At 33.5% G+C, this 25,194-nt stretch overlaps 2 protein-coding genes across 2 annotated transcripts; one reads left to right on the top strand and one right to left on the bottom strand.

Annotated features, from left to right (window-relative positions):
* Window positions 1-17,152, bottom strand: LOC108776654 (brefeldin A-inhibited guanine nucleotide-exchange protein 3). Its single transcript, XM_018543337.1, has 22 exons — window positions 17,068-17,152; window positions 16,539-16,672; window positions 15,755-15,889; window positions 15,404-15,569; window positions 14,931-15,060; window positions 14,576-14,845; window positions 14,058-14,291; window positions 13,741-13,968; window positions 13,018-13,394; window positions 12,728-12,912; window positions 12,495-12,657; window positions 12,038-12,346; window positions 11,733-11,955; window positions 11,456-11,629; window positions 10,783-11,191; window positions 10,420-10,632; window positions 9,458-10,343; window positions 9,230-9,362; window positions 6,035-6,263; window positions 3,494-3,723; window positions 1,590-3,159; window positions 1-843 (listed from the first exon to the last, which is right to left on the bottom strand). The coding sequence occupies exons 1-22, from the start codon at window positions 17,150-17,152 to the stop codon at window positions 700-702; spliced, it is 6,627 nt and encodes a 2,208-aa protein (XP_018398839.1). The 3' UTR covers window positions 1-699.
* A 451-nt stretch (window positions 17,153-17,603) lies between these two features.
* LOC108776628 (C-mannosyltransferase dpy-19) lies at window positions 17,604-22,493 on the top strand. The gene is made up of 9 exons (XM_018543300.1): window positions 17,604-17,688; window positions 17,782-17,894; window positions 19,027-19,164; window positions 19,249-19,317; window positions 19,398-19,757; window positions 20,345-21,164; window positions 21,233-21,395; window positions 22,083-22,211; window positions 22,274-22,493. Exons 1-9 carry the CDS (start codon window positions 17,604-17,606, stop codon window positions 22,491-22,493), a joined length of 2,097 nt encoding a protein of 698 aa, XP_018398802.1.
* The last annotated feature ends 2,701 nt before the right edge of the window (window positions 22,494-25,194 follow it).

Genomic DNA, 25,194 nt, shown 5'->3' with positions numbered 1-25,194 from the left:
TGTCAATAAAATATATAATACTCATTGCAAGTAATATATATGATTCTCTCTTTTCAAACATCAAAATTCTTTACTCTACTTCTTCTCTTATACAAAAAGATACTCGCTATCTATAATAGCAAAAGAATTCGCGCAAAAAATAATAGTATTTTCCGCTCCTAGAGATCATCTTGATAAGTAAAGAGGAGTGCCGATATCACCTGTTTCGTCGCGAGATACCTTTCATTTGTCGCTCGTGTTTCCAAGCTTTACGTTGAAAGCAAAAATCCGATACACCCGGCACTATGACCGAACCGCAAACTACAGTTAAGCGCAAAGAGCATAAAATGAGAATCGAGAGATGTGCATGCTGAATGGATCATAAATAAAATCCTTGTCTCCGACATGTCGACGCGTCGACATATACGGAAAAAATAGAGACTCGCGTGATAACGGAAACCTCGTGTTTTTTTTTTCGAATTCAATTTACTTGTATATATATCAATTTTGATATATTTTGATTTTATCGAAAAGTACGACTAAAATATATCGACAGGTTTTACATTCTTTTCCCATATCTCCTTTCAATTTCAACTATCTATCACAGTAATAATAAAGAACTTGAAAAAGTAAGTCAAGCATATTAAATCGTTCCTTCTTCGTCTTTTGAAAAGTCTTATAACTAAGGCCGCGATCGTATATGTCTAAAGTCGATCGCTATTAATTATTTGTCAATCCATAAAGCACAGCGATACGGTGAAAAAGAGCTGAGAGACGTTGTTTCAGATTCTGATCTACGGCATGCCTGGTCAATATTCGCACGCCACGTACGAAAACCGGAAGCAATGGTGCTAATCGTTCATCCTACAAAAAGATCCCCAAAAATAATAAAAACTTATTAAACTGTCTTGAAACAATTATACATAAATTCAACCAATTTTATTTGAGAAGTCAAATTATTTATCAAAACAAGTTCTTATATATAATTTTATCAGTCTAATATATCAGCCCTTCGATATCACTTTCAATGTAGCATATAGCTAAGATTTTTTTACTTTCCTGTGTTATATTTTTTATTACCAAAAATACGTATATTTGCTTGTTATATTTCTTAAAAGTTACATTTTTTAATAAAAAAATAAAAAATTTTTTTAAATTACAGATTTTTCTATATTGTATTTGAAAGTAATACAAAAAGTTTGTCTATAATTTAAAATCTGAATCGAACATCATTTTAATAAGAAATACAATATATGTACCTATATGCTTTTAAAAAATAATTATAGAATAAAATAAGAAAATTTTTATTTAAACTATAAAATTTTATTTTTAAATATAAATATTGATTTTGTTGAATTGTTTCATACGTATTTATTTATATGTGTGAAAAATATAAATTCCCAATTGCAATCACTTTTTGCAGAGACTATACAATTCTTATCTAGCGTTTCGATTAAAAAAAATTGTTATATGTTAATTTTTATGCAACATTATTCACAGTATCCAGTATGATGACAAAATAATATAAAGTGGTACCGAAGGATTGGAACTTGTTTTACGATATAATGCAAAGTTATGCAATATATGTACATAGAAAGAAGAAAACTCACCGGTAAAGCTAAAGCCCATTCCAATGCAGTGCTCAAAGTGTCTGCCCAAGCTTTTCTATGAGCCTCGCTATCTTTACTGACGTTTCGTTTCTGAATTTGCACTTCTTGATTAACGATTGACTGGCTCTCAACTGTAGACGTTTCTTCTTCGTTTCGCAAAAAAGGATTCGTCCTGAAACCACGCTTACTACGTTCGTAGTCGCGCAATAATTCGTCTATATTGTCAAGAATCTGAGAAGATTTAGAATTTTTTTTCTCCAGCTCCTTAATATTCTTTTCTGGTTCGTGAGTCTCGTTGGAAGGATCGCTGGACATCGTCCAAGCGGGTTTTCTGCGCAGCTCCATCACTGACTTCGGTCGAGAATCCACGGAATCGGCGTGTAAAGACTCATCTTTGTCTTCAAGATCTGCCGCCATGATAAATGTCAGGGATTTCCGCCTAGATAGTGGACCCACGTCGCTGCCACATCTTTCCGAATATGATTTTTGGTACAAAAGGCCTTCATCGGAAAACGAATTTCGATTTAGCATTTTCACATCAGCCATGGAAGTTTTCGTGAAAATCGACTCTGTTTTCCAATGCGAATCTAAATTATAAGAGACATCGTCATGAGTGTACATCATTTTGGGAGGCGCCGGAGTCATGGCATTATACTTGGCGTCGATGTAACCCTCGCTGGAAGTTCCACCGGAACGATCGAGATAAACAATCTTCTCCGTGACCGATCCCAATCTAGACATCGGTCTAGAGTCGTCAGTTTCCGGTTCAGACTGTGGACCAGAATCAGTTGAATAATCTGCAGCCAAATCCGACAACCTGAAAGGTCTTGGATCGTTTTCGCTCTCAGCTCCAAGCTCCTCTAAACCGCTCTCGTCATCCAAATTTGGATTGTACACGTCATCTGGATCATCCTGATCATCTTCTTCGTCATTATCCGGCTGATCTTGATGGATGCCAGGTTCTTCTTTCTCCGACGATTCAATGAAAGCTGGAGTACTGGTGATGAGTCGATCGTCAATAGGCTCTTTCCTAGTAATTTCGGGATAATCATCGGGTTGTGCCACAAGCAAGAATATCTTCCTCTCTGCAAAACTATCGACCTTAGTGTACCTGCCGTCTTCGTCAAGAACTACTTCAACGTAAGTCTCGCAAAGCTCGTCAAAAATCGTACGGAGTTGACGCAAGTATTTATTGAGTTTTCGATGCTTGATGTCGTAGACACATTCTCTATCACTCAGCCCTGTGCCTAGAATGGCCTTTACCAGTTCCAGAGTCGCATGAAGCTCCTCTATCTCGCGTAAACATAGCTCGAACAACGTGATGATCTTAATGGTCCAAGCAGCGGCCGCTTGACGATATAAATTAGCTGGTTGCTCGAGATTCGCCACCTTTTGCACCAAGAACTTCAGGCCAGGCCGGCAATCGAACTTCAGTGCAGCGACGTACGAGAAGTCCAGAGCAGAAAGGAAAATCTCCACGTGATGCGAACTCAGATGAGACAAATAACCTCGTTTGACGTTAGGATTAGGCGAACTGCATGGTGTCGAATGCGGAATCACGTGAGATAAACTATGAAAAAATATTCTTTCGAATGCCTATCATAACATAATCATAATCCTACATTCACAATTTACCAAGAATTTCGATCAGTTATCAATCCTACATTATTCGTGTGATTCTATAATCCTTTAAATAAAAATAAATTCAATTTTTTTTTAATTGTGAAACAGTTCACGCTAAATATAATATGTACAAATAACATATGTTGAACTATTGATATTTTTAAAAAATTCTGTGTAATAAATTAAAAAGTAATCGATATTATATATTGTATGAAATGTAAATGCTAGCAATAATTTTGATATTACTAATGAATGCAAAAAAAAAATAATTGTATACGAACCTTGAAGTTGAAGGGCTGGCACCCTGAAGAAGAACACTCGCGATGCAATGAAGCAACATCTGATGTACCAAAAGTCCGACTACCAACGCACGCAACTGAACTCTAACGATGTAAAGATCGGGATTGAGAGTAGCGCCTACGGCAGGAGGGTACAAAAGGAACACGTACGACCTTTCATCAGGTGATCGAGAAGCGTCTTCGACTCGTGTTTGTTCCTCCAGGAGGAACACCTGAAGACACAAGCGCGTCAATTATAAAGTCTAAACTTGTTTCAAGCAAAATTCTGAATGTATGATATGATACAGTTCTTCGAAGATCTGGTGAATTTTGTGAAAATTTGCTATATACTTTGCTACAATGAAGCAATCGTTTGGTCTTCGTAATGTTTAATTGCAAGTAAGATTATGTTTTCATTATCAAGTTTAATAATGCACTGAAAAGTCTCATGCAAAAAATTTCTTAGTTAAGGATATATTAATAACAATAACTTTATCGTTGTATGATTTTAGTTAGTTTAGTAAATAAATGATTATGAGAATAATCTTAATTACAATAATAGTAACGGTTATGCGTTTATCTTAACACGACTCCGTAATTTTTTCCGATTGCAAGATAATGTGTGCAAACTACGAAAGCTGCAGCTTCTATAGTACGGTGTCGTGTACCGTTACCTACACGTTACTGTGACAGTGAAATTCTAGCCATGGACCCAAGCCATGGATTTTAATAGTGATTCGCAAGATCGTGCCAAGTAAAATTGAAATGATGATTTCAATCAGCAACGAGGTCCTTTCTCATAAATTTACAGAAATAAAAAACAAAAATTACAAATTTACAATCAAAATATTTTAAGCATTCTTCAACAATTTATTTAAAAATTGGTAATTATTCTCAAAACTAATAGATGTAAATAAAAAAATTCTATTTAAGTAAACATTTAATTTAAAAAGGATAATTTTATTAAGGCAGTTATTAAATTTTTTCTCTTTTCTATATATTAAAAATCTATATACAATTTATATAACAATATTTGCATCTTCACGAGCATCTTCATTTTTTGAAAAGGATCTCGTTAAAGCGCCTCTGCAGCCTAACCCGTGCCTTCTACCAGCATGTGCAAATGTTAAAAAAAACGGGTGATCCGAACCGAATGGCGTTTCCTCGTCGACAGGCATATTCCAAATTGACGACCTCTTGTTTAAGGTAAAGGGTGAGTGAACAGTCAATCAGCTGATAATAGAAGCTTTATATTTGTTGAACACAGTTATATTATTGGACAGCGTACAAAAATACATAGGAAACATTTTGACTCTGTTAAGTCGTCAATATCAGCAACATCGAACAAGCTTGGAACACATCGAAAGCGATCGTCGATACTCTTATGCTTGCGTCATATAAAGCGTATGTATGTACGTATAAAGTACTCGTGTTCAATGTATACATCATAGGTGAAGTATATTGCTCGGTATACAAAAATATTTTTAAGATATTTTGGAAAGCAGCTTCTAGAATTGCTCCTGATTCAAATAGGAGTGTTAAAACTTGGCCTGTCGACGACGACGTGAAGGCACGCCTCCAAGACTGTGAATCACTCGGCGTGGATGTCGATCATCTATCCACTTTTCTGCCGGTCGGAATGGTGAATCTCGATACGATACAATAACATTTTTTTTATTCTCTGGGTTTGATCGGTTCTTAAAATCCATGACGTGAGTTACCGTGGTCGGCTAGAGCCATTGGGGGCCTGTGTTCGTCGTAGTGTTAGTGTAATCAGGGGGTGTCGTGTGCTGCCTACAACCGATGGGGTAGGAAGTAGTGTGCTGGTCGATCAGTGTCGTCTCAATGGTCGTCATATCCTGGAAAGGCGTCGTCGGCAGTGATGCCGCGCTCTGCCTCTTGATGGCAGTCAATACCTCACGCAGCTGGCTCACCTGGGAGCAAGTCAGGTCAGGAGGGAACCACCTGTGTCTCTCTGTATCTTTATCTTTCTTTTTTTCTACCTTTCTCTCCCTCTCTTTCATCTTTTCTCACACAAACTCGAACATTCTCGCACTCGTCACTTCATCGTAATGAATAATATGCTATTAGAAGTCTATCGAGTGACAAGATGTCTACATGAGGAAAAGTCATCTATTATTAAACAGATGATAAAAGTTTCGATAGTAAAATTATTATTAATTTCATATAAATTTTTAATGATTAACGATTTTGGTACCTCGTATTTAACACTGATTACCACATTTTGATTTCTATATACATATAAGGTTTTTTCTTTAAATTAGTCTTATTTAGCACATTAGATATATTATATATATCAAGGAAATCTTGATATCGTGATATGTGAGAATGATAAATGTAAAAATGAACTTTCTTAAATTGAAGCATTGTTTATACATATAGTATATTCCGAATGTTTCGTCTCGTGATTACGAGGAGCACATTGATAAAGCACATCGAACATACAACAATTAGGAACAACGGGGACTCTCTCATTCTCCCCAGCGTATGACACCTTTCAAAAATACATCTCAGATTACTTACCTGAGCAGCGAGTTGTCGCAACCGTTCCGTTTCTTCCGGTGTCGCGTCTCGACGTGCCGCGACCTTCACTTGGGCGACGTCCCCGTAGAAGGATTCCGATCTGGGCGAGAAAGCCATGGTCAGCTGGTGCAACTCCTGCAACGAATTTGAACAGGCGCGATAGCACGCGACACCGCAGACTTCCCATTGTTCCGGAGTGAGGAGTGGTCCGCTGCTCACCAGGACATGCCTGTCAAACACAGATTTAATCTCTTTGTGATTCATTAAACTACTTAGTACTACTTGTGATTTTTAAATAAGAATAGCGAGCAATAACAAATAATAATGTAAAATAAAAAAGTTTAAATCTTTTCTACATATATTTTTTTTATTTTCTACGTAGAAAGAACGCAATTTTACTGAAACATCTAAAAATTTTACTAGATACAAATCTAAAAATAATTTTGTTGAACTGTCAGAATAATTAAGACCCTCAAACTGGTTATTAGAATGTCCAAACTTTTTGCGGCATCTCATGCTTGGTTTTCCTATATAATTATTTTTATGGTCCACCGAAGATATTTTCAGATCTGTCTTTACACGGAAAGAACTACTTTGCTGAAGTATCTAAAAATTTAGCTGGATACAGATATAGAACGCTCAAGCTGGTTGCTAGAATATCAAAACTTTTTGTAATATTGCTCATCATGTTTAAATTTGCTCCATTCTTTTGATGGACCAACAATTTTATTATTGTTATTTGTGTCTATCTAAATTTCTAGATATTGCAGCAAAATGATTTTTCCGCGTACAATGACACAAAAACTAAAAAAAAGACCCCAGAAGAACATTTTAACACCTTCTACAGTCTACATCTTGGTTCGGTAATAAATCTCACAAGGACGGGCAACGATCGGTGAACGGTAATCAGATTTCTCGCGCTACTGTGTCAGCGATAAAGTTGGCTGACGTCTTCTGCGCGGTAGGTATCTCAAGCAATCGCTCCTTCATAGCTACGGCAAGAATCATCCGATCCGCTAGATCACACTGGAAGTGGGTTGTCAACACTGGGGGACGCTAAGATTTCAGATCAGGATACCGTTCGGTTCGTCATTCGCGAACCTGCTCCGTTTTTAAATTCCTATGTATATACACAACATGTGTACATCGATACTTCGCGATCGGCACCGATTCGCGAGATCATGTTACTGATTCGATCCAGTTGGATGTATAATACATATATCTGCCATGCACGTTAATATAGAGAAAACGCGCCGATGGCTCTCCAGGTGGATACAGCGTGTGCAGTCGTTAGCATGACGCTCCGAGGGTGTCGAGTGTCGGTGGCTACTTTATCCTACCGGACAGCTTGTCAAGCTTCGTTATCGTCTTACACGCACGCTCCGCTCCACCGTAACAGCGATATACCTAACTTAAAGTTCGTCACGGGATACATTCCATCAAACTTAGTTGATATACCAATTCACCCTGTAAAACTGTAAATCCACGCAATCAAATCGATAAACTAAAGGCACCTCTATATATTGCCAACTTTGCACACATTCGCCAAGTATTGATCTACATTCAATATGGATAAATAAGTATGCAATCATATACGTGTGTGGGCACCTTTATATAATAAACCTTTTTTTTGTAACAGGTGTAAAGTAATGCAGCGAAAAATATGTAATTAAGGAAAATTTCATTACAATTCACTTCATTTTTTGATCCTCATAAGAGGATCAAATTAATCAACTGATTTGACTTTGTTTCGGTGAAGCTTAAGTTCTTGGATATCTACAGCTAAAAACACACGGAAAGAACAATTCTGCTGAAAGATCTAAAGTTTTGCTGTAGATACAGAGATGAGAAAATAATTTTGTTGAAAACTATAAAATAAGCACTGCTGTAAAAAAAATTATATTTTAGCAAGCAGGTTGAATTAGCAAGAAACTGATTTCGATGGTTTAACAACACTAAATAATAACAAAATGAGTTGAAAACCAATATATATTGTCAATTCACAGAACTTGTTGAATAAAATGATATGAAATAGAAAATTTAATATGATAAAACTTGAATTATTGATAAAAATATAAATAAAATTATTAATAAAAGCATAAATAGTACGTTAAACTTTGAAATCGATATACGTAAGTTAAAAAATTTCAAATAATAAAATTATTTAAATTCTGTATTATAAGATTTGTGTATTCAGCACAAATTAGGTTTTTCAGCAAAACAATTATTTCCATGTAGAATTTAAAAAAGTTTAATCGTTTCTGAAAAATCTTGCAAACTGAGAATTCGACGGACGGATGTACGACAAGATCAAGACTGTAAAATTATGAAGTACTTTTCGGCGCACTCTCAGTGACGTCGATTAACAAGTCAGATTCAGTAGAATCAGCGCCTTTGTTAGAAATTTTCAGAATCTTTCACTCAACAGACAACACGTTGATCTTCGCAAATGCTGTTTCAAACTGCATATTGTACCTGCTGAAACACGTGAGAAATATTGACGACAACGAAGATCAATCTGACGAAACCGAGAATATCAATAATACAGAATCAAGAAGACTCTATATTGAAAAAGTTTGAAGTTTATCTGCTGAGTCGCAACGATACTCTGTCGTTGATGTATCGAATGCTGAGTTGTTCGATTTTCCATCCTGCTCAAAGAATTCAGAATGTCTACGATTCCACAATATGTGAATCCAATACAATAAAATCCAGCTGAAGCGAACTAAGCAATTTATTTGCTGGTTCCTTTGTTTTTTATTGCGATTCGTAAGAGCTTCGGTAATATTGTATTTACATGATTTAAAGCGCGATGGTTGTCTGCACATAGAAAATCTCGTACCGGCATCGATGTTCGATGGCATTAACAACGGTACGAGGTTGCAGTAGAAAACCGGAATGTAATGGTGACGGTGCCAAACGTGGTGGTACTTTAACGACTGATTGAAACGACGTTGTTGTTACAGGTTATTTCGTAATTCAATTAAGAAAGCTGGAGATCATAAAATGAATACAGAATGAAGCGCAATATATTTCTTATATAACTCTGTACTATGTGATTGTATTTATTTATGAAGTAGTACTGCTGCGCGAATCGCAATAAAGAACAAACGAGCGGACAAGCAAATTACTTCGGTTTGCTTCAGCTGGATTTTATGTCGCGAGCTGGAAATGTCCCCCGCACTTTTTACTTACCTAATACAAGCGCAGCCAAGACGAGCTATGCTCTCCGTAGGTTGTACCACGCATTCCGCCATCACTAATAAAAGTTGCTTCAACATCAGCGTCGTGGCAGGTAAATAAGCATCGTTTCTGACGACCTCTAGACCTAAAAAGAATAATTATATAAATAAATTAACAATTGCATCCTCTCGCGTACTTCATTTCTTATCTTCGCTTTCTGAATCAATGTTTTTTTATTACCTTGCAAGTGAGTCAAATAATCAACTACGAGATCTGTCGTGAGGCCGCAACACTGTTTAAAATTGGGCGCAAAATTGTCCCATCCGCGATAGATCTTTGACGTTTTTCTTAACCAATTTTGCACCATAGGTAACAGTAGATGATTGACGCAGTAGAGTCCAAACGCTGGCCCGGGTACATTTAGAATGTCGCGCAAGAGATGAAACAGAGTCTCCAGAGTGTGCGGTTGGTAGCGCTTTGGACAAATCATAGTCGCGCTCGCCAGTCCTTCAATGAGGATGTACCAGACCCTCAGGATGCCACTAGGCTTGTCCATGCTCTGCAATGTGGCGATAGGATGAACATCCTTATCGATCAGCGGGGTCAGCGTATCATATGATTTTTCCGGGACGACTTCTTGCATAGACTCGATATGTTTGTCGAATCTAGTTAGCTCGAGATTCGGAATGATCGGATCCACATATTGCGGAATTGTTGAGACTTGAATCCTTTGAGCGGAATGGAAGATCGGGCAGGCCGGCATTCGATACATCGACGATAGAATATCGCTACAACTCAGCAGATACTTCAAACTTTCTACGCAGAGTCTCAGTCTTCTCGATTCTGCGCTATCGATACAATTCTCGGTCTCGTCAGATTGACTTTCATTGTCGCCGATACCTCTCACGTGTTTTAGCAGGCACAATATACAGTCCAAAGCAGCGTTAGCGAAAACCAACGTGTTGTCTGTTGAGAGGAAGACTCTGAAAACTTCTAGCAAAGGCGCCGATTCCACTGAATCCGAATTGTTAACTGATGCCACTCGGAGAGCGCCGAAAAGTGGACGCCAACCTGAACGTATCTCAGTACGATTCGTTTCAACGAACTCACAGATGCAGCTAACAATCTAGAAAAGTAATAGTTCGATCTGAACAATCTAAGTTTTTATTTACATATAAAATAAATCGTAAATAGTTGCTAACTTGATCTTGCACGTCGCTGTCGCAAAGTTCAAGACATAAAAGATTTTCGAAAGGCTTGAAGAGCGCCTCATTGAAGTGGAAATGCGGAAGTTCTATTTGTTCGTTTAATAAGGCCGCCATAGAATCGTGAATGCACTGAACAGCTTTCTTCGAAATGCTACGATCCTCGTGACAAGCTGCTTCCATGAAGTGTGGTCCCAAAATAGTCCATACCTGAAAAATTATTTTATTTTTGCATCGTCTACTCAAATAATACATGATGGTAGTAATTATAAAGGTAACACTTACAAATTTTACACCGTTCCCCCTTATTCCAAAAATGCCGTAAATCAAAAATACATTAAATATTAAGTACTTTCTTACCCCCATTATATGTATCAAAGGTCTTCCACTTTTTACACACTTCAGCATAACTTCGCCTAAACGAGCCAGAAGCAGCACGTTCATCTCATTCTCTCTCGGTTTACTTCGTCTCCACCAAAATCTCTTATTATCTTTACAGCCATCGGTGGTCTTGAACAATTGCGCCTTGCTGGCCTTACAGAGAGCCATGAGAAACGAGCAGAGCGATCTGAGATTTAATTTAAGTGCCGCATCCTCGAAAAGTCTATCGACTTGTTGGGATAGCACGCAAATAATTTTGGCAGCATAGTCCGCTGGTAAAATGCCATTAAACTGGCTATCGGCGTTTGATTCTTGGATAATCTCTGGAATCGTATCCGAACTGGGATTTTGCGTGTAAGGACTCGAAAGAAAACTATAAACGTCCACACTATACAACAGAAATTATTAAAAAATTAGACATAAGTTATATACAACCCGCGTGAAGCTGGCTCCCCAATATTAAAAAATCGATTTTTTAATATTGGGGGGCCAGCTTCACACGGGTTTATATACCATACATACAAAATATTAGAATTTCATTTTGTACAATATTTACATTAAATTGATGTATTATATTAATTAAAAAATGAAAAAAATTTGGAAAAGACAATATCAACTAATTAAAATATTGTAATATGAAAATTAATTGTACCAAGATTCCTCATCGTCGACAATATTGAAATTTAGTCGAAGCTTATCTTGGCCGTTCTTAGCGTCGCCATTTACAGTATCCTTCTTTTCTTTCTTCTGAGAAGCTTTGGGCAGAGACGGATTTTGATTTCTTCCAAAGAAATCATGTTCCAACTTACTCACGTATAAGCAGCATCTTTTTTTTATAAATGTATGCTCTTTGTTTATAATGTCATATATGTTTTTAAGAAAATACGTTATTTTGGATATTGAAAATACTGTTTCGGATCGTTACTTACGTGAAAACATGCGGCCAGCAATCACTACCGTGACTGCCTAGTTCCAGACCTCTTCCTAGAAGCACATCCATACTGAGCGCATGAGATGTATGAAGATTGGTTGCTTTATTCTGTAATTTAAGTCGAAGAACATCCTTCTTACGAGTAATTTTTGAAATGGATTGTTCCGTACAAGCGGCCTTTGCGAGAAGAGAAAAGATGGAACCACAGCGATTCTGTAAGCCTGAAATAGAGGAAAATAAAATAAAAAGATAAATATAAAAATCTATTAAAAATCTGATTAAAAAGGGAGAAAATATATATACCAAGTACGTTGCTTAATGTGGCAGCCTTGTGAAGACCTTCAAGCGCCAAGACAACCGTATCTCTGACTCCTCTTCGACCACCGTCTCTATTTAGGATACCTTTGTTGGTTTCTTCCTTAGGAGGATTCAGTCCCGTCGTGAGAACTGTCATCATACTGCCCCAACAGCAAGTCAGCACTCTTCGAGAGAGTTTTGCGCCAGCCTCCGCTTCCGGAGTTGGTTCGCTTCGAGAAAGTTGGGCTCGTTCCAGTCTTACATAATCAGAGAGCAATTGTCCACCTCTGTGACTGCCGGGTATACCATCCACGTCTATAAATTACATAAAAGACATTTTATTAATTAAATTTAAAATAACTAAAAATAAAAAATGTGTTTTAAATACTGATTAAGATACAAAAAATATAATTTTAACATATTTATTTTAATATAAAAAGAATTTAAATGTAATATTGCATACCCGTGAGAACATTGACTAATGCATTATTCTCCGTGGAACTAGGATTGTAACCACATTTCTCGAGTAAATTACATGCGAGAACTTGTTGATACAATTCGGAGAGCCATGTAGCTGAGAGATAAACTAATACACCAGATCCATGCACTTCTTCCACAAATCGTTCCTTAAATAAAATTAAGAAAAATAAACGCAACGAATTCAAACAGCATCAAAATATTTGCGATCGGACATACTTCGCTGATCGGTACTTGTCGACCTTCCTCGTAATAATAATTTATTTGGATTAATTTCAGATTGAGAAGCAATGCCGCATACGTCGCCAAATAGATTCCGTCAGCATTCATGATCGTGATTAACGCACACGGATCCATATTAGTATCAGTTTGTTCTTGTATCTTTTGTTGAGCTACAAACACTCCTAAAATACGTCAATATGCAAATTTGTTTTATTAATGAAAATATTATTTTAATATTGATGTAATTTTTACGCATTATTTTACAAGTTTCATTAATGACGGTATACCTTGACAATATTCAGAAGCAAAATTCTGTAACGCCTCGTCCACCTCTATATTACTTCGCAAAGTGAGAACCATCGGTATGAGATCAGATCTAAGAGTTCTTACGAATCGCCTGGCGTTGTGTCTCTCTACGTCTACGTTGCATTCGTCAGCCACTTGTCGGCCTAAATGAAGACACTTGGGTAATTTTTTCAATCTCAGTTTCTCATATTCATTCTCCGTTGTGCAATCGTTATCGTCAAGACTATTTTCTTCTTGAGCCTCATCCGATTCATTTTGAGGTCCTTCAGTGTCCGTTGAATCACCATCTTCTGATGGTCCATGTCCAGATGAGTCAGAATCCGAGCCCATACCTTTCTTCATTAATTCCAATTGTTCCCTGAAAAATAATTTATCATGTATGCATACATATCGCTCCTTTACTTCAAAAGTGACAGAACCCAAAAATTAAATTTCTCAAAAAAAAAAACTATTTTTTAACTTGACAGAAAATTATTGATTAATCAAAAAGAATATTGTTAAATCGATTTATATTAAAATTATATTTCGTATCATATTTCCAATATTCTGTACTGTATATCTAATATAGAGAAGAAAAAATTGAAATGATTATCAGAAATGGTGTATCCTCGGAGATTTTAGTATTAATAATTACTTATTAATTAAAATTTTCAAATAATTTAATAGAATTATTCTATTAAATGATTCATTATCGTTGTGCTCACCTATATGTTTTTGGTAATCGTGCCATACTTTGGTAAGTCAGAGGTCCGCGATAATCACATGATTCTAAATCTTCATACAAACTATTAATTGTGCACGTATAATTGTGATTAATGGCCTTGCCCTCGCAAAGTTCTTGAAGTGCTGATAGCATGGCGACAACGCAAGAAACACTCGCGTGCAATATAGTTAATCCACCCGTTGTAGACTCTTCTATCGAGTCCATAGCCCTAAAATACAATATAAAAAATTAAAAAAAAAAACACTTTTAAGTTTTATTTATTTATATACATCAAAAATTGTTACGAAAAATACTCACAATCTCATTAGTGCCATGTCACTTTGTATATGGCTCGTTCGATCTTCTTCTACAAGTAATGGTCCAGCAAAATCAACTATTCGACTGGGACTACGCAGTAATTCTTTCAACGCTTTCAAGGGCTCTAAACGCTGCTGCGGTGGTGGATACAACAACATTCTATGGAATACCGATTCCAAAACTGGTCGCAATGGACCGACGCATCCCACTAATCTTACTAATTCCGTGCCAATGCTGGAAACGATATATTTAGTTTTTTATACAATATCACAGTAAATTATAAAATTAAACATTAACTCTACATAAAAAGGTACCATAAAGAAACGATTGCGTTCAGCAGAAAAGTAACTTTTCAAGTGTTCTAAAATTTCTCAATGTGGTTGATTTATGTAGATCCCTTACTAAGAGCAAGATCTTTTTTAATCGTATTAAAGAATTTTACAACATTTGCAAAGCTGCTTTTCAGCTAACGATATTACACGTGACGATGATATATTCTGAACTTCCCATTCTTTTACCTGTAAACAGTTTTAGCCTGATGACTGTCGAAACTCAATGATGTGGCCAAGTAACCGGAACCTCTACCAACTTCGTTCTCCTTTCCCTCCCGGGAGGTAAAAGTCTTATCTACCCGGGGAGTGCCCAGAAAGGCTATCAAAGCAGGACAAAACTTCTGCCATAGGAAAGTCGTAAAGTGTGTGTTAGTATGAATCTTTTGCGGTAACGACGATATCAGTGTGTGCAAACATTCCAATAAGAAGACTACGGTGCTACCGTTTCTGCCATTGCTGGAACAGGATTTCCTAAATATTACTATAGTATTAAATATAACGACTCTCACGTCACTTATAATTTTTTAAGGTGCATTTTTACTTCTGAGCCTCGTCCAATTTACTGCAGATGTACTGCAAAATCGGCAGAGCCTCATTAAAACACGAAACGCCTCGCTCGCGCACATTTTTATTCCGCTTAGCGTTCTCGTCCATCTCTTGACATTCCTCATCTGCAAATAAATATAATAACGCATAATAATGAATATTAAAATTTTGACACGTGCTGGCGATGCAATCGCAAGTAATAAATGGTAATAGTCAGTCATTAGGATGTTTCGTCGATGCGACGGTATTCTTCGACCCGCATGCTACCAGCACGCGATCTTGCAATTTATCGACCAAACATCTGTGTTTGGAAGTGCTATGTCTGGAAGCTATTGTCACTAGAAGTGCTATGTCTGGAAGATATATTATATAGATCCACGAAGGTATTATATAGGTCTAAGGCGAAATGCATCGTCAGCGACGTTGCGCTAGTTTCTTATTCCTTTTTCGCTCGAATTTCCATATTACCTAAAAAAAGACAGAACGATCGCAACGTTTGACTGGTTGCAGCCTGTGCAGCAGTACGCACAGCTTGATTTCCATTCTCGAACGCCTCACAACAAGTAGTCAATATAGCGATAATCAAACGACCGTTCATAGTCCAGTAAGGAGAGCAAGCGACTTGCAACAAGACCTGAAAATGAAACGATTAAATATATCCGCGAATAAATTCGTAATTTTAAAGCAAGCACTAAAAAGAGAAATATATATTTCTAGAAATGTATATTTCTTTTAAAATTTCGATCAACTTTCTCGTTTTATTTTTGCTTTTATAATACGCGGTCTAAAACATTTTCATAATTAATATGAAACACTCACTTTAAGCATATCCGTTTGTGTATCATCGGATTGCGAGACGATGGAGCTCATGGCATGCAACATTTGTGCAGGCAGCCATAACGAATCATCTTCTGGCTCGTAAGGTGATTGGAATCTGTCGTCTCTTAACATTTTCTTTAAATTTTATTCATTTAATACGACATTAATTTAACCATCAGATTTATAACACAATTAATAATTATTAATAAGATATGCAATTAATTTAATATAGTTAAGTTAATATAATTATTTTAATATTATTTCATTTTATAGGATATATAAACAAGATGATTTACATAAATACTATGTACATGTACATGGGAAATATTCGAATTATTAAATTCGAATTATTCGAATAATTCAAATAATATATCAAATTACGCCTAAATAAAAATCTACGTAATCAATTGCAACAATTATAATCTACATTTCAAGTATTTAAATCTTTGTTAGAGAATTCCCTCCTATAAAAATTTGTAAAAAAAACTTCTCGTACTTCGATTGAAACTAATTAAGAGTCATCGGCTGTTATACCGACGTGACTTCGCTCAAATTGTCGCAGCTGTTCAGTATCTATCGTTTTATCGCGTTCAGTTCCGGGACATACGTCCACAAGCGGTTACATTAATGCTATCCAACATACGAAAAAAAAAAATAGTCCAAAGATACAGACACACAAAATATATTTTAATCCACGTTCGCGATTTCGCACATAGAAAATTGTTTTTTTTTTTTGCGTGAAAAATATTCTATTGCAAAAGAATATTTTTGTTATTTTACTCACATGTAATCCCGCAAGTCCGAAAGCAATGAATTTGCTTCTGTTGCTTTCCAGTGCTAACTGAAATGTATGTAAGCATTTCGCGCGCAGTTCGTGGGGCGGATCTCGTAGCAAGCCTTGTTGCTTTTCCAGAAAATCTGTTGGAGAAAAATTGTTGATATAAAGAAAACAACAAATCAGAGTATATTTTTAAAAATATTTATTTTCAACGACCAACGCATTTACATCGATTATATATTGCGCATGCACTTCAAATTGACGTAAATTTAATAAAAAAGAAAAACAATTTCTGCAGTGGATGTTTATGATTTTTTTTTTAACTTTGCATAAAAAGATGTTTAAATATAATCAAATTAAATGAGAATTTATAATATTTATGCAGTAATATTTAATACGAGGAATGCAGATGTCAAGCAGACGTGAAATCTGTTTGACGTCTCCGGAATGGAGAAGCTTCGAATAAAAGCGATTCTCGCACGCAAAAAATATTTAATAAAAAATCGTATCAAAATGAAAAGCACGATGCGCTCACCATGTGCTTCTTGAGCTGATTTCCGTAAACTTTGTAGTCTTGCATTGTTCGACTCCCTTACGATCTGCAGCAGGAGATCCTCCATGACACGACGGGCTACCACGCGTCTGATCGATAACAGGAGGGAGTGCCGATGCACGCCATGCTTCACTATACATGCGCACTTCCAAGAACGTAAAAAATATTACATTTGAAAATACTGATACACATTACGAACAATTAAACAGCAACAAAATTGTAATTATAAGCAAAATTGCTAATTATGCGTTTATACAAATAAAGCAGAAAGTCAAAATATAGAATGATAATTAATCTTAGTGAGTCTCAAAGTAGATTTAATTTATAAAATTAAGCATTTATAAAAAAAAAAATTTTTACACAAATTAAAATAATATTAAGTAAATTGTGTAGGAAATTTTTTTAACAAAATTTCTATGCATAGTAAAAAAAAAACAGTAGCTATTTTGAATGGTTTAAAATTTAGCGCGCAATTCTTAGTGGGCATGAAAGCGGTCATGTGACCTGCATTGTCGAAAATGGCAACGAAGAGTGACAGGAAACGTCGAGTGGCCGAGAAATACGAGTTCCCCACTCTTTATCAGTGGCTTATAAATCTTTTGGGTAATAATATTTGTTTTCCCGCATAAAAGAATCGAGCCTCCAACGTATCTCTCAATTGAGAGACTGTTTAAATAATTTGTGCTCTAACGGCAGGTCTTGGATTTGGCTGTTTCCATCGGTGGCATGTATCTACGCTGTTCGAAAATGACCGGCACTTCTCTCATCTTTCGGAAATGGAACGAGAAATGTCCTTCAGAACTGAGATGGTGAGATAATTGGCGATAATAATGTTTCATGATCATACATGACATTAGGTAAATCAATATTGTATAGAAATTTATATCGATCAAACAGTGCATTTTTGTCTATCTTCAAATCGCATGTATTGCCGAATGCAATGCCGTATCAAAATGTAAGCAATACTAAAAATTTCCACAAACGTATAACAACAAAAGTAAAGCAACAAATTGTTACAAATTTATTATTTCTTGAGAAAGTTTGTTAATAAATTTTACATTTTTATCCCTTTGATAAAAAGAATTATCACATTTGGAAATATTATTTTAAAAGCATTTCAATTAATTTATTCGAAAACCAATTATCGTGCTTTTACAATGTTGAATAATATCCACATGTTTTGACCTATCTTGAAAAAAAAAGATAGTGCCATGTCAGGATTATAGTAGGTGGAGTAAACAGTTCGTCAATTTCACATACCTGAAATGGCCAAAAGTTCCTTCGTCAAAACTATAATATATATAGAAGGATGGAGTGATTAGGAAGATTCATATTTTTTAAATACTAGTAAACAAATAGTGTTTAGTACTATTTTACATTGATTTACATTGACTTTGACAGAATAATGGTAGTATAAACAATGAAAAAGTGAGACTATTTTCTTCAGCACAGTATGCTCATTCAACGTTCATGGATATTTATTTAAAAAAGTAATTTATTCTTGAAAGAATTTTTTATATTGTTTACATGTTCTATAAAATTTAACATTAGTAAAATGTATAAAAAGAAATTGATGTCATATTTAACTTCAGTTTGCTTTCTTTTTTGGAATATCCTTACTTATAATACACTATATACTCTATACATGTAATAAATATTTATCAGAGTTTATATCTCTAAGTAATAAAATCATATGTATAAATAGAATTCAATTATCATAATTTTTTTTAATAACTAAATTTATTATGTACTTGCTCTTTTTCATACATTACTAATATTTTGTACCAAATATACATATAGCAATATATTATACAAAATCATTTATATTTAATTGCAAAATATTATTAAATGTAATATAAATTTAAAGATAATATAAAGTGTGCTTCATGCAAGTAATTATATTATAATATCTAATGTCTATAATTTTTTTTTCTTTTTTAGGGGATGTATTACTCCTATTATAAGATTATCGCTGAGTCCAATAATTTTTCCGACGGTATGGAAAAGCTCTGTCATGACAATTTATCAGAATACGATAATGTCATTGATGTCACTAAAAAGTACAACGTTTTACCTGAGGTAATTATTTTTGATAAAACTGCTTCTCAATTTTCCATTTTTTAATATAATTATCACAATTTTACACTATTATTCATTATGCAGACTCTAGCAGGTTTCCTCTATCATATTGTGAAGAAACTGGGTATCATATCTCAGGCACAATGCTGGCAGGTAAAACTTGTAAATTTTCTTTTATTAATTTAATTAACATATTAATTTTATGAAATACTCACCAAGTTAATTATTTTTAGATAGAAAGAGGAGATGGTTTACCACCTATAACTAGCTGTGAAGGCCTAAGTGTACCTGTATACTTTTATTTAGAAATAGTCTGGTTTACTACAATAGTCACACCAGCAGTACTTTTTTATTATGCAACGTATTTGAGTGATTCCATTTACGGTGGATTCATAACGATTTTGTTCTTCTTTTTTAACCATAACGAATGCACTCGCGTTCAATGGACGCCGCCATTACGAGAAACATTCGCATATCCTTTGTTACTTTTTCAAATGTACAGTGTTACTATGGCTATCAGAAAATATACAAGACACGATGGAAATAAGGAGCCAATCTTGGTAAGGAACAGAAGCATACAAGGGCTATTCATGGTAAGATGTAAAACAAAAGAATTATTTATTAGGTATACAGGATGTTAGATTTAATCTTTTACGTGAATATCTCAAAAATTATTGAAATAAGACAAAAAAGTTAAAGGTCTTTTTAATGGGGTTGCTCTCAGATGAATTTAATGTGATGGAATCATACTTATATTCTATAAAATTTTAAAGAAAGAAAATTTTAATTTCGTCACACTAAAAATTATCTCATTAATAATTTAATTAAAAGATCTCTTTTAATTTTTTATCTAACTTTGATATTTTTTTCCGAGATATCGGATTTTGAGATTGATCAAATAGAAATTCATATTCTTCTAAAATTTTCAAAAATTTATTGATTATAATACCAAAAATTAACTCTTAATATTATGTCATTGGGTTTATCTTTTCAGGATCCATCAAGTTGTATTATTTTTGTTGGCAGTTTTTATTTAAAAAATCGACTGTATCTTAAATTAATTTTGTAGGAGGGATTCCATTATATTAAAACAGGTTAAATCATAAAGATAAGTTAAATAAAACATCTTGTATACGAAAATTGTTTTTGTAACGTAATAACTGTAGTTTTTTTTTTTCAGGATCTATTTGGCGCGACGATTTGTAGCTTGTGCACATGGCAATTTTCTCACTTTGTTTTTACTACACAAATTATAGCCATTCTTATACTAAAATGGCTAAAGATCATCCCGAATGAGTTCTACAGAAATTTATCTATAGCCCATATTTTAGCAATTTTAGGAGCGATTAAAATATCAAACGGGGCTCTTGTACTTTGTTCAATCTACGCGTGTATCATATTCAGCAGTAATATAGCCAGTTTTATAGTGGAATTGTTCCGATTTCAGAACATCAAACGAGAAATTGTTTTTGAAATTGCTATAACAATACTTATTACAAAGTGGATAAAATCCTACCTTCTATATTCACAAGATGACGCTCACGTGTTTAATATATTGAAATCCAAATTAACGAATTACAGAGATTTCCACACTATGCTTTACACGTGTTCCGCAGAATTCGATTTTCTGCAATATAAGACTTACGAAGCGATTATTAAAACTTTATTGCTGCCAACAGCAATACTCGTTGGAATGCTTGTATTATATTACTGGTACAGAAATTCTAAGACAAGCAATTATCCATTTTGCATTGAGGCTGATATGGCATATAATGGTCTACAGACTGGCGCCTTTATAATCATGGCCGTTTTTATTATGAGATTAAAGCTATTTATGACACCGCATCTTTGCATAATAGCTGGTGCTGCGTGTAGCAAACGATATCTCGAGAAAATTGGCTTGAAAGGTGAACTCATGCGACTTACTATTGTTATACTTTTATTGGGTGGCATGTCATATCACGGCATCGATAGATTTCAAGAGGAACGCGGATTTATAGGTGATTATAGTATTTAAATTGATGTACTACTCTCTACAATATTTTAATCCACGTATTTTTAAACACAGGTGAATTTGGCAATATTGAACAAGAAGAATTATTTGAATGGATAAAAAATAATACATCGGAACAGGCTGTATTTGCGGGAAAAATGTCGTTGATGGCGAACCTGATGCTTTCCACTAGGAGACCAATCGTTAACAATCCTTATTACGAGAGTAAAAAAATGAGGTATGATGTCTCTATGGATCAGTAATTAATCTAATTCTAATCAGTATTCGCAAGTTCAGTGATCTTGAATATTTTTATGACACTACATTGTAAAAAATTTTTATAATCTTACATAATTTTAAGTTACAGACTCTTATTCCTCTGATATCTACAATAAAAAAAAATTTTTCAATTCCTTTAACTTTAAACAAAGTTACATTAATTTAATAGCAATTTTGATCGTTTGCATTACATTAGATTAATGCATTCTTAAAGCTACTTAAGTATGCATTAGTACATAAAATTAATAGAATTAAATGTAAAAACATATAAATATATTATAAAAGATTAAATATCCAATGATGACAGTCACGTTATTTATTTAACAAAATATGTATTATTTTCATTGTCTAAATTGATTATATTTATGCTACTACATTTAGATATTTTATAAAATTTTATAAAAAATGTCAACATTTTGTGTTGGTCATAAAGAATTAAATGAGTAAATTATTATAAAAATAAAGAAAGTGATGAAAAATAAAAAATTTTAGAATCCTATTTTTTATACAAGAAATATAATACTAACAAAAAAGAAATAGTCAATAATGATCACTCGATACTTTCAGTGAGCAAATACCGATTAGAGTTAACATTATTATGATAGAATTTTATGAATTTATATATAAATATTTTGTGATATTCTAGAGACAAAACTTTGAAAGTTTACGAGATTTTTAGTCGAAAAGATGCTGTCTCTGTGTATACCTCTTTAAAAAACATGAAAGTTAATTACGTCGTCTTAGAGAAATTATTGTGTCTTGGATTCGCAAAAGTGTAAGTATGAAAGAAGCGTAAGTACGATGACAAATACGTAACATCGAATTATATTTCTTCAGGCCACGAGGATGTCAAATGATCGATTTATGGGACATGACTGACAATGGAGCGGCGAAAGAGGCGAATAAACCGCCTCTATGTCCTCTTTTATTCAGAGGAAACGCGTATCCATTTAAAAGAGTGTTCTTTAACAATAATTTCGTCGTGTTGCAATTGGATTATTCGCATTACGTCGAATTTAAACCAAAAACTTCTGTGCCATTACATTATCAGTTTTAGAGTTCTAGAGTTTTAAGTGAAAATTTCCAAAAGAATGGAATACCTTGTGAGATTATGAGGCCTATTTTTCTTAAAATAGAAATATTATCTTTATGAAGAAATATGTATATTCACGAGAGTAAGTTAAATATTAGGTAATATTGCGAACCTATAAAAGTTTATCAAGTGTAGCGTTATACATATGTAAATAAATTTGTAAAGGGGCATTAAAATTTTAAGAGACATACAATGCTATAAAATTGGATTTATCTTCTGTTTAGTAACAAAATCCAATTTTGCATTTTCGCACAGAGATCTTTTAAAATATTACATATTATTTCCTTATTTGAAATATGACAACTCATAAAACGTAATTATCAAATTGTTATCATGAATGAGTTATTATTATTATATTATTATTATATAAGTGTAAACATTTTTATATCATTATTAAAAGTGAACTAAATTGACTTCATAACAAAATCATTAAAATGATTGCAACTAACAATAAGAAAGAGTAGTTTTGTAAGAGTTCTGAAACAAAATTGACAAAGATAATATTTAATTATATTAAAATTCTTTTTTTGCCAAAAAAATTATTTGATTCAATCATATAATAATATTATACCAAGTTCAAAAATAGTCCTTTCTCCTTTTCTAAAAAAATTTATACTCTATCATTTTTGAAGTAAGGGAACAATATATTGCAGCTATTATAGAATACAATGTGCGCAAAGTATATTCATAATATTATATTTATTAAATTTCATAATAACGAACGCAGTTGTTTAAGTTGAGTAGTAAGAATGAATGAAAATTAAAATAATTCTTTAATGTGATGTATATATTTGTGATATAATATCTAATTTCCTTATATTTAATATTGTCGCGCATTTATAGATATACTCGATTTTTTATGATGCGAATACTCTTAAATATATAAAAGCGTTATGTTTAATCGCATTGTGTTCATTTATTCATTATATAACAAACAAAATATTTGTGCCAACATCAAGCACTATTTATATTTGTGTAACTATATATAAATTATATCTTTTAAGTTTGAATTAATTTCTTATCGATTAATGAGCATTTCATAATACATATGTTAGACAAGAATTCTTTACGTTAATATCGATTGTGCTTATTAAGATCGCATGCTCGTCACATTATTCAATCGTAATATGACTATAATAAATGTTATTGTAATTGTAACGATGAGATTATATTTTATATCATATAATAAAATGTGCGTGTTAAATCGATTGCAACTAAGAAAAAATAATTTTGTAAGAATTCTGAAACAAAAATAACAAAGATACCGTATAATTATTGTTAAACATCTATTTTTTGCCAATATTATTTGATTTGATCATATAATAATATTATGCCAAGTTAAAAAGTCTTCTTTTCTAAAAAATTTAATTTTTTACTGTATCATTTTTGAACTAAAGGGACCGATATATTGCAGCTATTAACAAAATGCAATGTGCAAAATACATTCGTAACATTACATTTATTAAATTTCATAATGAACGCAATTGTTTAAGTTGACTAGTAAGAATGAATGAAAATTAAGACAATTCTTCACAATGTATATATTTGTGATATCTCTCTTTCTCTCTCATTTCCCCATTTAATATTATTGCGCGTTTATGCCTCGATTTTTAACGATGCGAATATTCTTAAATATATAAGTGTGTGTTATGTTTAATCGCATTTATTGTATTCATTCATTCGTTATATAATATATAACAAACATAAAACATTTGTGCCAACATCAAGCACTATTTATATTCGCGTAGCTATCATAAATCACATCTTTTTAAACGAATTTCTTATCGATTAATGAGCGTTTCATAATACATATATTTGACAGGAATTCTTTAATATCGATTGTGCTTATTAAGATTGTGTACTCGTCACATTACTTAATTGTAATACGACCATAAATGTTATTGTAATTGTAACGAATGAGATTATATCCCACAGCTTTATAATAAAAATGTGTGTTAAATCGATAGTTGGGCTATAACAAAATATGCGTGTTAAATCTATAGTCGAATTCATTGTTGCCCCTTTTTCACGATGAGGACTGGTTGTCTCGATCGCATCGCGTGCGTAACTTCGTTACGTTTTATTTATTACAACTTTTACAAAGAATAAAACGTTTACAAGGTATTTTGAAGTTGTACGAAGAAGATAATGTATACCTTGCCAAAGTCTGTTTATGAAAAATGTCATTTATGAGGTCTTCAGTATATTAAGAAATATATATAGAAGTTAAAATAATTCATTTTTATATTATAAATTGATTTATATAGTGTATATTGTCATCATAATTTATTTACTTATTTTGTCATTGCGTATAATAATAATGTATAAATTATAAATAATATTGAGAAAACGTAAAAATAATCAAAGGGATAATTTTCGCATTGTTTTTCTTTTAAATCAAGTTTGGAGAATGTAAGAAAAGTTCTTTGTATATAATTATACATATAATTTATATATAATTATATACGAGCAATTTCTTCAATTTGTTTAAATTTTTTTTATGTAAAGCCTATTCTAAAATGTGCCTTTTGCTTCTGGTTAATGCTTGCTTTTTATTATTTTTTACATCTTGTTTTTGCTTCTTATCCTATTTTGGTTTCTGTCGCCCGAAATAAAAATTTACCCAAACAACAAAAAGTGTCTAAATTCGGATCATAAGGTATTT

The sequence above is a fragment of the Cyphomyrmex costatus genome, unplaced genomic scaffold (genome assembly GCF_001594065.2).
Source record: "Cyphomyrmex costatus isolate MS0001 unplaced genomic scaffold, Ccosl1.0 scaffold367, whole genome shotgun sequence".
NCBI classification, from domain to species: domain Eukaryota; kingdom Metazoa; phylum Arthropoda; class Insecta; order Hymenoptera; family Formicidae; genus Cyphomyrmex; species Cyphomyrmex costatus.
Note: the sequence above shows the minus strand (reverse complement) of the source record. Positions and strands in the feature narration are given on the sequence as shown.